Source organism: Anomaloglossus baeobatrachus, chromosome 3 (genome assembly GCF_048569485.1).
Source record: "Anomaloglossus baeobatrachus isolate aAnoBae1 chromosome 3, aAnoBae1.hap1, whole genome shotgun sequence".
Lineage (NCBI taxonomy): Eukaryota > Metazoa > Chordata > Amphibia > Anura > Aromobatidae > Anomaloglossus > Anomaloglossus baeobatrachus.
The window spans coordinates 681,527,756-681,541,493 of NC_134355.1; the positions used below are offsets into that span (position 1 = coordinate 681,527,756).

General features: G+C 51.2%; 1 protein-coding gene across 1 annotated transcript in view; it reads left to right on the plus strand.

Moving 5' to 3' along the window:
* LOC142295770 (L-gulonolactone oxidase-like) overlaps positions 1–13,738 on the plus strand; it is a 310,763-nt gene that overhangs the window by 171,462 nt on the left and 125,563 nt on the right. The window contains exon 5 of the mRNA XM_075338857.1: positions 13,020–13,110. Coding sequence (XP_075194972.1) covers positions 13,020–13,110 — 91 coding nt within the window. The remainder of the gene's footprint in view (positions 1–13,019; positions 13,111–13,738) is intronic.

The following is a 13,738-nucleotide window of genomic DNA, read 5'->3' on the forward strand; positions in this document are numbered from 1 at the left end:
AGCTTCCCACCCCCCTGGACCACCAGGAATAGTAGATGCTAAGCTTCCCACCCCCCCTGGACCACCAGGGATAGAAGATGCTAAGCTTCCCACCCCCCTGGACCACCAGGAAGAGTAGATGCTAAGCTTCCCACCCCCCCTGGACCACCAGGAATAGTAGATGCTAAGCTTCCCACCCCCCTGGACCACCAGGAATAGTAGATGCTAAGCTTCCCACCCCCCCTGGACCACCAGGGATAGAAGATGCTAAGCTTTCCATCCCCCCTGGACCACCAGGAAGAGTAGATGCTAAGCTTCCCACCCCCCTGGACCACCAGGAATAGTAGATGCTAAGCTTCCCACCCCCCTGGACCACCAGGAATAGTAGATGCTAAGCTTCCCACCCCCCTGGACCACCAGGGATAGAAGATGCTAAGCTTCCCACCCCCCTGGACCACCAGGAATAGTAGATGCTAAGCTTCCCACCCCCCTGGACCACCAGGAATAGTAGATGCTAAGCTTCCCACCCCCCTGGACCACCAGGAATAGTAGATGCTAAGCTTCCCACCCCCCTGGACCACCAGGAATAGTAGATGCTAAGCTTCCCACCCCCCTGGACCACCAGGAATAGTAGATGCTAAGCTTCCCACCCCCCTGGACCACCAGGAATAGTAGATGCTAAGCTTCCCACACCCCTGGACCCCCAGGAATAGTAGATGATAAGCTTCTAATCCACTCTTTACCACCAGGGATAGAAGATATCAATTTCTTAATCACCATTGACCACTAGGAGTAGTTGATTTTCTATTCTTTTCTGTTGTGGCACTCCAGGCCGAGTAGATGTTAAGTTCTTTCCATCCTGGACCACCAGGGATAGAAGAAGTTAACTTGTTATCCAATCTAAACTACTAGTTATAGTAGATTCTAGCGTCTTATCCATGTTGTACCTCTAGATATGATAGATATTATCATATGTTCCATTGACCTCAAAGGATAGTAGATGGCAACTTCTTATCCACCCTGGACCACCAGGGACACTGGATGGTAACTTCTTACCCACCCTGGACCACCAGGGGCACTGGATGGTAACTTCTTACCCACCCTGGACCACCAGGGGCACTGGATGGTAACTTCTTACCCACCCTGGACCACCAGGGGCACTGGATGGTAACTTCTTACCCACCCTGGACCATCAGGGACACTGGATGGTAACTTCTTACCCACCCTGGACCACCAGGGGCACTGGATGGTAACTTCTTACCCACCCTGGACCACCAGGGGCACTGGATGGTAACTTCTTACCCACTTCGGATCACCAGGGACACTGGATGGTAACTTCTTACCCACCCTGGACCAGCAGGGACACTGGATGGTAACTTCTTACCCACTTCGGACCACCAGGGACACTGGATGGTAACTTCTTACCCACCCTGGACCACCAGGGGCACTGGATGGTAACTTCTTACCCACTTCGGACCACCAGGGACACCGGATGGTAACTTCTTACCCACCCTGGACCACCAGGGACACTGGATGGTAACTTCTTACCCACCCTGGACCAGCAGGGATACTGGATGGTAACTTCTTACCCACCCTGGACCATCAGGGACACTGGATGGTAACTTCTTACCCACCCTGGACCACCAGGGGCACTGGATGGTAACTTCTTACCCACCCTGGACCACCAGGGGCACTGGATGGTAACTTCTTACCCACTTCGGATCACCAGGGACACTGGATGGTAACTTCTTACCCACCCTGGACCAGCAGGGACACTGGATGGTAACTTCTTACCCACTTCGGACCACCAGGGACACTGGATGGTAACTTCTTACCCACCCTGGACCAGCAGGGACACTGGATGGTAACTTCTTACCCACTTCGGACCACCAGGGGCACTGGATGGTAACTTCTTACCCACCCTGGTCCACCAGGGACACTGGATGGTAACTTCTTACCCACTTCGGACCACCAGGGACACTGGATGGTAACTTCTTACCCACCCTGGACCACCAGGGGCACTGGATGGTAACTTCTTACCCACTTCGGACCACCAGGGACACCGGATGGTAACTTCTTACCCACCGTGGACCAGCAGGGACACTGGATGGTAACTTCTTACCCACCCTGGACCAGCAGGGACACTGGATGTTAACTTCTTACCCACCCTGGACCACCAGGGGCACTGGATGGTAACTTCTTACCCACCCTGGACCACCAGGGGCACTGGATGGTAACTTCTTACCCACCCTGGTCCACCAGGGACACTGGATGGTAACTTCTTACCCACCCTGGACCAGCAGGGATACTGGATGGTAACTTCTTACCCACCCTGGACCAGCAGGGACACTGGATGTTAACTTCTTACCCACCCTGGACCACCAGGGGCACTGGATGGTAACTTCTTACCCACCCTGGACCACCAGGGGCACTGGACGGTAACTTCTTACCCACTTCGGACCACCAGGGACACTGAATGGTAACTTCTTACCCACCCTGGACCACCAGGGACACTGGATGGTAACTTCTTACCCACCCTGGTTCACCAGGGACACTGGATGGTAACTTCTTATCCACCCTAGACCACCAGGGGCACTGGATGGTAACTTCTTACCCACTTCGGACCACCAGGGACACTGGATGGTAACTTCTTACCCACCCTGGACCACCAGGGACACTGGATGGTAACTTCTTACCCACCCTGGACCACCAGGGACACTGGATGGTAACTTCTTACCCACCCTGAACCACCAGGGACACTGGATGTTAACTTCTTACCCACCCTGGACCACCAGGGGCATTGGATGGTAACTTCTTACCCAGTTCGGACCATCAGGGACACTGGATGGTAACTTCTTATCCACCCTGGACCAGCAGGGACACTGGATGGTAACTTCTTACCCACCCTGGACCACCAGGGGCACTGGATGTTAACTTCTTACCCACCCTGGACCACCAGGGGCACTGGATGGTAACTTCTTACCCACCCTGGACCACCAGGGGCACTGGACGGTAACTTCTTACCCACTTCGGACCACCAGGGACACTGGTTGGTAACTTCTTACCCACCCTTGACCACCAGGGGCACTGGATGGTAACTTCTTACTCACTTCGGACCACCAGGGACACTGGATGTTAACTTCTTACCCACCCTGGACCACCAGGGGCACTGGATGGTAACTTCTTACCCACTTCGGACCATCAGGGACACTGGATGGTAACTTCTTATCCACCCTGGACCAGCAGGGACACTGGATGGTAACTTCTTACCCACCCTGGACCACCAGGGGCACTGGATGGTAACTTCTTACCCACTTCGGACCACCAGGGACACTGGATGGTAACTACTTACCCACCCTGGACCAGCAGCGACACTGGATGTTAACTTCTTACCCACCCTGGACCACCAGGGGCACTGGATGGTAACTTCTTACCCACCCTGGACCACCAGGGGCACTGAATGGTAACTTCTTACCCACCCTGGACCACCAGGGACACTGGATGTTAACTTCTTACCCACCCTGGACCACCAGGGGCACTGGATGGTAACTTCTTACCCACTTCGGACCACCAGGGACACTGGATGGTAACTTCTTACCCACCCTGGACCACCAGGGACACTGGATGGTAACTTCTTACCCACCCTGGTCCACCAGGGACACTGGATGGTAACTTCTTATCCACCCTAGACCACCAGGGGCACTGGATGGTATCTTCTTACCCACTTCGGACCACCAGGAACACTGGATGGTAACTTCTTACCCACCCTGGACCACCAGGGACACTGGATGGTAACTTCTTACCCACCCTGGACCACCAGGGACACTGGATGTTAGCTTCTTACCCACCCTGGACCACCAGGGGCACTGGATGGTAACTTTTTACCCACCCTGGACCAGCAGGGATACTGGATGGTAACTTCTTACCCACCCTGGACCAGCAGGGACACTGGATGTTAACTTCTTACCCACCCTGGGCCACCAGGGGCACTGGATGGTAACATCTTACCCACCCTGGACCACCAGGGGCACTGGATGGTAACTTCTTACCCACCCTGGACCACCAGGGACACTGGATGGTAACTTCTTACCCACCCTGGACCAGCAGGGATACTGGATGGTAACTTCTTACCCACCCTGGACCAGCAGGGACACTGGATGTTAACTTCTTACCCACCCTGGACCACCAGGGGCACTGGATGGTAACTTCTTACCCACCCTGGACCACCAGGGGCACTGGACGGTAACTTCTTACCCACTTCGGACCACCAGGGACACTGAATGGTAACTTCTTACCCACCCTGGACCACCAGGGACACTGGATGGTAACTTCTTACCCACCCTGGTTCACCAGGGACACTGGATGGTAACTTCTTATCCACCCTAGACCACCAGGGGCACTGGATGGTAACTTCTTACCCACTTCGGACCACCAGGGACACTGGATGGTAACTTCTTACCCACCCTGGACCACCAGGGACACTGGATGGTAACTTCTTACCCACCCTGGACCACCAGGGACACTGGATGGTAACTTCTTACCCACCCTGAACCACCAGGGACACTGGATGTTAACTTCTTACCCACCCTGGACCACCAGGGGCACTGGATGGTAACTTCTTACCCAGTTAGGACCATCAGGGACACTGGATGGTAACTTCTTATCCACCCTGGACCAGCAGGGACACTGGATGGTAACTTCTTACCCACCCTGGACCACCAGGGGCACTGGATGTTAACTTCTTACCCACCCTGGACCACCAGGGGCACTGGATGGTAACTTCTTACCCACCCTGGACCACCAGGGGCACTGGACGGTAACTTCTTACCCACTTCGGACCACCAGGGACACTGGTTGGTAACTTCTTACCCACCCTTGACCACCAGGGGCACTGGATGGTAACTTCTTACCCACTTCGGACCACCAGGGACACTGGATGTTAACTTCTTACCCACCCTGGACCACCAGGGGCACTGGATGGTAACTTCTTACCCACTTCGGACCATCAGGGACACTGGATGGTAACTTCTTATCCACCCTGGACCAGCAGGGACACTGGATGGTAACTTCTTACCCACCCTGGACCACCAGGGGCACTGGATGGTAACTTCTTACCCACCCTGGACCACCAGGGACACTGGATGTTAACTTCTTACCCACCCTGGACCACCAGGGGCATTGGATGGTAACTTCTTACCCAGTTCGGACCATCAGGGACACTGGATGGTAACTTCTTATCCACCCTGGACCAGCAGGGACACTGGATGGTAACTTCTTACCCACCCTGGACCACCAGGGGCACTGGATGTTAACTTCTTACCCACCCTGGACCACCAGGGGCACTGGATGGTAACTTCTTACCCACCCTGGACCACCAGGGACACTGGATGGTAACTTCTTACCCACCCTGGACCACCAGGGACACTGGATGGTAACTTCTTACCCACCCTGAACCACCAGGGACACTGGATGTTAACTTCTTACCCACCCTGGACCACCAGGGGCACTGGATGGTAACTTCTTACCCAGTTAGGACCATCAGGGACACTGGATGGTAACTTCTTATCCACCCTGGACCAGCAGGGACACTGGATGGTAACTTCTTACCCACCCTGGACCACCAGGGGCACTGGATGTTAACTTCTTACCCACCCTGGACCACCAGGGGCACTGGATGGTAACTTCTTACCCACCCTGGACCACCAGGGGCACTGGACGGTAACTTCTTACCCACTTCGCACCACCAGGGACACTGGTTGGTAACTTCTTACCCACCCTTGACCACCAGGGGCACTGGATGGTAACTTCTTACCCACTTCGGACCACCAGGGACACTGGATGTTAACTTCTTACCCACCCTGGACCACCAGGGGCACTGGATGGTAACTTCTTACCCACTTCGGACCATCAGGGACACTGGATGGTAACTTCTTATCCACCCTGGACCAGCAGGGACACTGGATGGTAACTTCTTACCCACCCTGGACCACCAGGGGCACTGGATGGTAACTTCTTACCCACCCTGGACCACCAGGGACACTGGATGTTAACTTCTTACCCACCCTGGACCACCAGGGGCATTGGATGGTAACTTCTTACCCAGTTCGGACCATCAGGGACACTGGATGGTAACTTCTTATCCACCCTGGACCAGCAGGGACACTGGATGGTAACTTCTTACCCACCCTGGACCACCAGGGGCACTGGATGTTAACTTCTTACCCACCCTGGACCACCAGGGGCACTGGATGGTAACTTCTTACCCACCCTGGACCACCAGGGGCACTGGACGGTAACTTCTTACCCACTTCGGACCACCAGGGACACTGGTTGGTAACTTCTTACCCACCCTTGACCACCAGGGGCACTGGATGGTAACTTCTTACTCACTTCGGACCACCAGGGACACTGGATGTTAACTTCTTACCCACCCTGGACCACCAGGGGCACTGGATGGTAACTTCTTACCCACTTCGGACCATCAGGGACACTGGATGGTAACTTCTTATCCACCCTGGACCAGCAGGGACACTGGATGGTAACTTCTTACCCACCCTGGACCACCAGGGGCACTGGATGGTAACTTCTTACCCACTTCGGACCACCAGGGACACTGGATGGTAACTACTTACCCACCCTGGACCAGCAGCGACACTGGATGTTAACTTCTTACCCACCCTGGACCACCAGGGGCACTGGATGGTAACTTCTTACCCACCCTGGACCACCAGGGGCACTGGATGGTAACTTCTTACCCACCCTGGACCACCAGGGACACTGGATGTTAACTTCTTACCCACCCTGGACCACCAGGGGCACTGGATGGTAACTTCTTACCCACTTCGGACCACCAGGGACACTGGATGGTAACTTCTTACCCACCCTGGACCACCAGGGACACTGGATGGTAACTTCTTACCCACCCTGGTCCACCAGGGACACTGGATGGTAACTTCTTATCCACCCTAGACCACCAGGGGCACTGGATGGTATCTTCTTACCCACTTCGGACCACCAGGAACACTGGATGGTAACTTCTTACCCACCCTGGACCACCAGGGACACTGGATGGTAACTTCTTACCCACCCTGGACCACCAGGGACACTGGATGTTAGCTTCTTACCCACCCTGGACCACCAGGGGCACTGGATGGTAACTTTTTACCCACCCTGGACCAGCAGGGATACTGGATGGTAACTTCTTACCCACCCTGGACCAGCAGGGACACTGGATGTTAACTTCTTACCCACCCTGGACCACCAGGGGCACTGGATGGTAACATCTTACCCACCCTGGACCACCAGGGGCACTGGATGGTAACTTGTTACCCACCCTGGACCACCAGGGACACTGGATGGTAACTTCTTACCCACCCTGGACCAGCAGGGATACTGGATGGTAACTTCTTACCCACCCTGGACCAGCAGGGACACTGGATGTTAACTTCTTACCCACCCTGGACCACCAGGGGCACTGGATGGTAACTTCTTACCCACCCTGGACCACCAGGGGCACTGGACGGTAACTTCTTACCCACTTCGGACCACCAGGGACACTGAATGGTAACTTCTTACCCACCCTGGACCACCAGGGACACTGGATGGTAACTTCTTACCCACCCTGGTTCACCAGGGACACTGGATGGTAACTTCTTATCCACCCTAGACCACCAGGGGCACTGGATGGTAACTTCTTACCCACTTCGGACCACCAGGGACACTGGATGGTAACTTCTTACCCACCCTGGACCACCAGGGACACTGGATGGTAACTTCTTACCCACCCTGGACCACCAGGGACACTGGATGGTAACTTCTTACCCACCCTGAACCACCAGGGACACTGGATGTTAACTTCTTACCCACCCTGGACCACCAGGGGCACTGGATGGTAACTTCTTACCCAGTTCGGACCATCAGGGACACTGGATGGTAACTTCTTATCCACCCTGGACCAGCAGGGACACTGGATGGTAACTTCTTACCCACCCTGGACCACCAGGGGCACTGGATGTTAACTTCTTACCCACCCTGGACCACCAGGGGCACTGGATGGTAACTTCTTACCCACCCTGGACCACCAGGGTCACTGGACGGTAACTTCTTACCCACTTTGGACCACCAGGGACACTGGTTGGTAACTTCTTACCCACCCTTGACCACCAGGGGCACTGGATGGTAACTTCTTACCCACTTCGGACCACCAGGGACACTGGATGTTAACTTCTTACCCACCCTGGACCACCAGGGGCACTGGATGGTAACTTCTTACCCACTTCGGACCATCAGGGACACTGGATGGTAACTTCTTATCCACCCTGGACCACCAGGGACACTGGATGGTAACTTCTTACCCACCCTGGACCACCAGGGGCACTGGATGGTAACTTCTTACCCACCCTGGACCACCAGGGACACTGGATGGTAACTTCTTACCCACCCTGGTCCACCAGGGACACTGGATGGTAACTTCTTATCCACCCTAGACCACCAGGGGCACTGGATGGTAACTTCTTACCCACTTTGGACCACCAGGGACACTGGATGGTAACTTCTTACCCACCCAGGACCACCAGGGACACTGGATGGTAACTTCTTACCCACCCTGGACCACCAGGGACACTGGATGTTAACTTCTTACCCACCCTGGACCACCAGGGATAGTGGATGGTAACTTCTTATCCACCCAGATCACTCCTAATGTGTTTCTTTCTCTGAACCCCCAGATGTAATGTGTAAAGACCCGACCCTGTCACAGGATTCCTTTATGCATCACCTTTTCTCGTACAAATTTAAAGGGCCAGTGTTCCACTTAAAAGTTACCCCGCAGTGTTCCGCAATGTTAGGATTCGCGTTAATGACAGGCCGCGTGCCTCCGTCGTGTCGGGCTGCTCATCTCATCGCTTCTCATGTTCCGCTGATCGCTTTCTCGTTTCTTTTTGTTTTTTCTGATAACTTTTGTTATTTTCTCCTGAAATATAAAAACTTTCTGAAAGTTTCCGTCTGATGATGTCGAGTCTCATAGAATAACAGCAGCTCTCTGCATTTCTCCTGTTACTGGAGATGAAAAGACAGCGATGGCTGCCAAAAATATCATCCCGAGGCAGCGAGGCCTGGAGACAGGAGAGGGGCTGCAGCTCCCCCACCTGATACATTGTATCACTGATTGTACAAATGATGCTTCCGGATTTCAAACTTTAGAAATCATGACAGTTCCATTCCAGAAACAGCACCCCCCCTGTATGCAGGACGAGTCAGGGATTGCAGCTCAGCTCGGAGCAGGTCCCAGCAGCACAGAGGATTTCAGGAGAGGAGAGCGCTGATCTTATAGATGGACACAGAGATACATAGAGGAAGGAGCAGGTCCCAGCAGCACAGAGTATTTCAGGAGAGGAGAGCGCTGATCTTATAGGAGGTCACAGAGATACATAAAGGAAGGAGCAGGTCCCAGCAGCACAGAGTATTTCAGGAGAGGAGAGCGCTTATCTTATAGGAGGACACAGATACATAGAGGAAGGAGCAGGTCCCAGCAGCACAGAGTATTTCAGGAGAGGAGAGCACTGATCTTATAGGAGGTCACAGAGATACATAGAGGAAGGAGCAGGTCCCAGCAGCACAGAGTATTTCAGGAGAGGTGAGCACTGATCTTATAGGAGGACACAGAGATACATAGAGGAAGGAGCAGGTCCCAGCAGCACAGAGTATTTCAGGAGAGGAGAGCGCTGATCTTATAGGAGGTCACAGATACATAGAGGAAGGAGCAGGTCCCAGCAGCACAGAGTATTTCAGGAGAGGAGAGCGCTGATCTTATAGGAGGTCACAGAGATACACAGAGGAAGGAGCAGGTCCCAGCAGCACAGAGTATTTCAGGAGAGGAGAGCACTGATCTTATAGGAGGACACAGAGATACATAGAGGAAGGAGCAGGATCCAGCAGCACAGAGTATTTCAGGAGAGGAGAGCACTGATCTTATAGGAGGTCACAGAGATACATAGAGGAAGGAGCAGGTCCCAGCAGCACAGAGTATTTCAGGAGAGGAGAGCACTGATCTTATAGCAGGACACAGAGATACATAGAGGAAAGAGCAGGTCCCAGCAGCACAGAGTATTTCAGGAGAGGAGAGCGCTGATCTTATAGGAGGTCACAGAGATACATAGAGGAAGGAGCAGGTCCCAGCAGCACAGAGTATTTCAGTGGAGGAGAGCACTGATCTTATAGGAGGTCACAGAGATACATAGAGGAAGGAGGAGGTCCCAGCAGCACAGAGTATTTCAGGAGAGGAGAGCAGTGATCTTATAGGAGGTCACAGAGATACATAGAGGAAGGAGCAGGTCCCAGCAGCACAGAGTATTTCAGGAGAGGAGAGCACTGATATTACAGGAGGTCACAGAGATACATGGAGGAAGGAGCAGGTCCCAGCAGCACAGAGTATTTCAGGAGAGGAGAGCGCTGATCTTTTGGGTAGTGCTGCTTCTCGCCGTTTTTCGCCGTCGTTGTCCTTACAGTGGAGCACTTCTCCGTAGCTCGGGTCATCACATGAGGACGTGATGTGCGGACACTGCTCTAATTCCTCTGTCCCAGGAGACGCGGCGCAGCTGCTTCTACTCACGACACATTAGTTGCTGCTGACGTTTGATGACTCCTCGCGGCGCTGTGAAGGTCACTCCCAGCACCTGAGGATGAGACGTGGCTTCTCGTGGGAGTGAAGGTGACACGGCGCGGCGGGCTGCGGACGGATGAATATGGAGGCGCTTTGTGATCCTCCGATCGCCGGCTTTGGCAGATGTCGCTATTTGCATAGCAATTTGCTGACTGAATGCGGAATCAATTTGGGAAAATGTTAAAAAGTTTAGTTTCATCTTTGAATCTAATTTATCATTCCCGATCAGTCCTCTGTTCCTTCAGCTGTGGGAAGACTACAAGTCCCAGCATGTCCAAACAGGGAGTGAGGGGATCCAGAATCTGCCAGAAAGTAAAGGGTCACAGATCACTCCAATCACATCCAAAGCTGCAGCAAACCTTCACCGGTGGCCTTAATGGCTCAGTGTGCCCAGACAGATGACAGTGTACATGCTTCACTATATTTTATACAAAAAAATAAGGAATTCAGGTGACTATTGCCATGGGACAGAGATGTACACTCCCTTTCTACTGCTTTCTAGAAAGTGTTTTATCTCACTTCAGACCTGGATTCACAGCTGCACTGCTCAGTACTTCTCTATACTGTTCTCCATTAGGCTGCTCTCTAGTAAGTGTTTTATCTCGCCCCAAAGTTGTATTCACGGGGACACCACTCAGAACTGCTGTAGAATGTCCTACATGCTGCAGGATCAAGTCATTCTTTATTTCACCCCAGAGCTGGATTCACTGCTGCAGCGCTCAGTGCTTCTCTATAATGTCCTCCATGCTGCTGCTCTCTAGTAAGTGTAGTCTCTCTTAATAAATCTGGATTCACAGCTCACTACTGTTGCAGAATATTCACCATGTTGTAGCTTTCTAGTAGTAAGTCTTTACTTCACCTCAGCGCTGGATTCCCAGCTACAGCGCTCAGTACTTCTCTATAATGACCTCCATGCTGCTGCTTTCTAGTAAGTGTAATCTCTCTTCCGAAAGCTGGATTCACAATTCAGTACTGTTGTAGAATATTTACTGTGCTGTAGCTTTCTAGTAAGTCTTTCCTTCACCCTAGAGCTGGATTCACAGCTATAGTTATCAGTACTTCTCTATAATGTCCTCCATGCAGCTGCTTTCTAGTAAGTGAGAACACGAGTTTTTATAGTGCAAAGGGTAACAATTTTTATTAAACACAGGTGGGGGGAATCCAAACAGTCATTAAAAACATGTAAAAACATAAATGGCGGTTATCCCCTACATTAGGGCATGGTACATGAATTAGATTATCAATACATACGACATGTAGTCAGCACGTGCTTGATTGTGCAGAAAGGACACCTGGGTGTTAATTCAAACAAGCCACAAAGAAAATAACAGCACATTATCGGACAAAGTTATTGAAATATTCCATAATTAACACAGGACCACAGAGTGTATCTATACAAGGCATAACAAGCTTATATGTGCTTGTTATGCCTTGTATAGATACACCCAGGTGTCCTTTCTGCACAATCAAGCACGTGCTGACTACATGTCGTATGTATTGATAATCTAATTCATGTACCATGCCCTAATGTAGGGGATAACCGCCATTTATGTTTTTACATGTTTTTAATGACTGTTTGGATTCCCCCCACCTGTGTTTAATAAAAATTGTTACCCTTTGCACTATAAAAACTCGTGTTCTCTCTTCCTAATAAGCTTATGAGTTTGTGCTATTTGGGCTGGATTCCAGAAAAGTCTGGATCCACCCCTATTTTTGTGATGGTTTTTTGGAGTATTCCTCCCTTAATGCTTTCTAGTAAGTGTAGTCTCTCTTCCCAAAGCTGGATTAACAGATCAAGGCTATGTGCACACGCAGCGTTTTTTTGACACTGCGTTATTGTGTGTTTTTGGCCGCTAAAAACGCACCCGCGGCAAAAAACGCACACGTTTTGCCGCGATTTGGCGCGTTTTGGCTGTGTTTTTGATCTCTGCGTTTTTCTGCATTTTTCCAATGCATTGCATGGGGGGAAAACGCAGAAAAACGCAGGAAAGAATTGACATGTCCATTTTTTTTTAAGCTCAAAAACGCAGCTTAAAAAAAAGTTGTGCGCGAACAGCAAAAATGAAAACTCATAGACTTTGCTGGGGAAGCAAAGTCATGCCGTTTTGAGGCCAAAAACGCACCTGAAAAACGCCACGAAAAACGCCGCGAAAAACGCACTGTGTGAACTTACCCCAATACTGTTGTACAATATCTACTGTTCTGTAATTTTCCAGTAAGTCTTTATCTTATCCTAAAGATGGACTCACAGCTACAGCGCTCAGTGCTTCTGTAGGATAATAGAGACTGTGGAGCAGGAATCCCCCTTATCTCTGTGTGTGTGTTGTATAGGAGACATCATAGCGGGACCACCCTCATTTATCCTCTCCTTATTCTGCAGCATTGGGGCTGTGTCTGAAGTTGCAGCAGGTGGAGTTATCGGAACGGGAACCCACAATACCGGCATCACTCACGGCATCATGTCTACACAGGTAGGAGACTAGGTGCGATAGGAAAATTGTTGATTGCGCTGGCAGCATGTGTTTAATTTCCCTATAGCGCCCCTACTGGTATTACACAATTCTCTTTTAAATCAATGGACGGTCCTTTGCTGTGTATGGATGGGGGGGGGGGGGTAATGATTTGCAATGTTTTTTGCCTGATACATCAATTGCAACTTTGTAATAAGTAGCAACATTTGTCATAAATCTACACTAGTCGCACCCCGGTGTAGTTGTGCGCATGTTTGGAAAATTTGCAACATTTTGAAAAAGATGCGACTTGTTACTCCAAATATGGATAATGACAATATTGTTTACTTTACACCAAATTCAGAAATTAAATGCACGATTTTGATGAATTTGGTGCGTGATTGCAGGGGCTATGAGTCACTGTAGAGTCTAGTAAAAAAAAAAATTGGCTTTGATACCAGCCCATGGCTACAGGTTGCAGCCCCCAGCCATGCGCTTATCTTGGCTCTGTATCAAAATAAGAAGAAGCGAATGCAGATTTTTTTTTTTAAAATTATTTAAATAATTTTAAAAAATGACATGCGGTCCCTCCCTAATTTTGATGCCCAGCGATGATAAAGCCAACAGTTTTGGTCTGGTATTCTCAGGC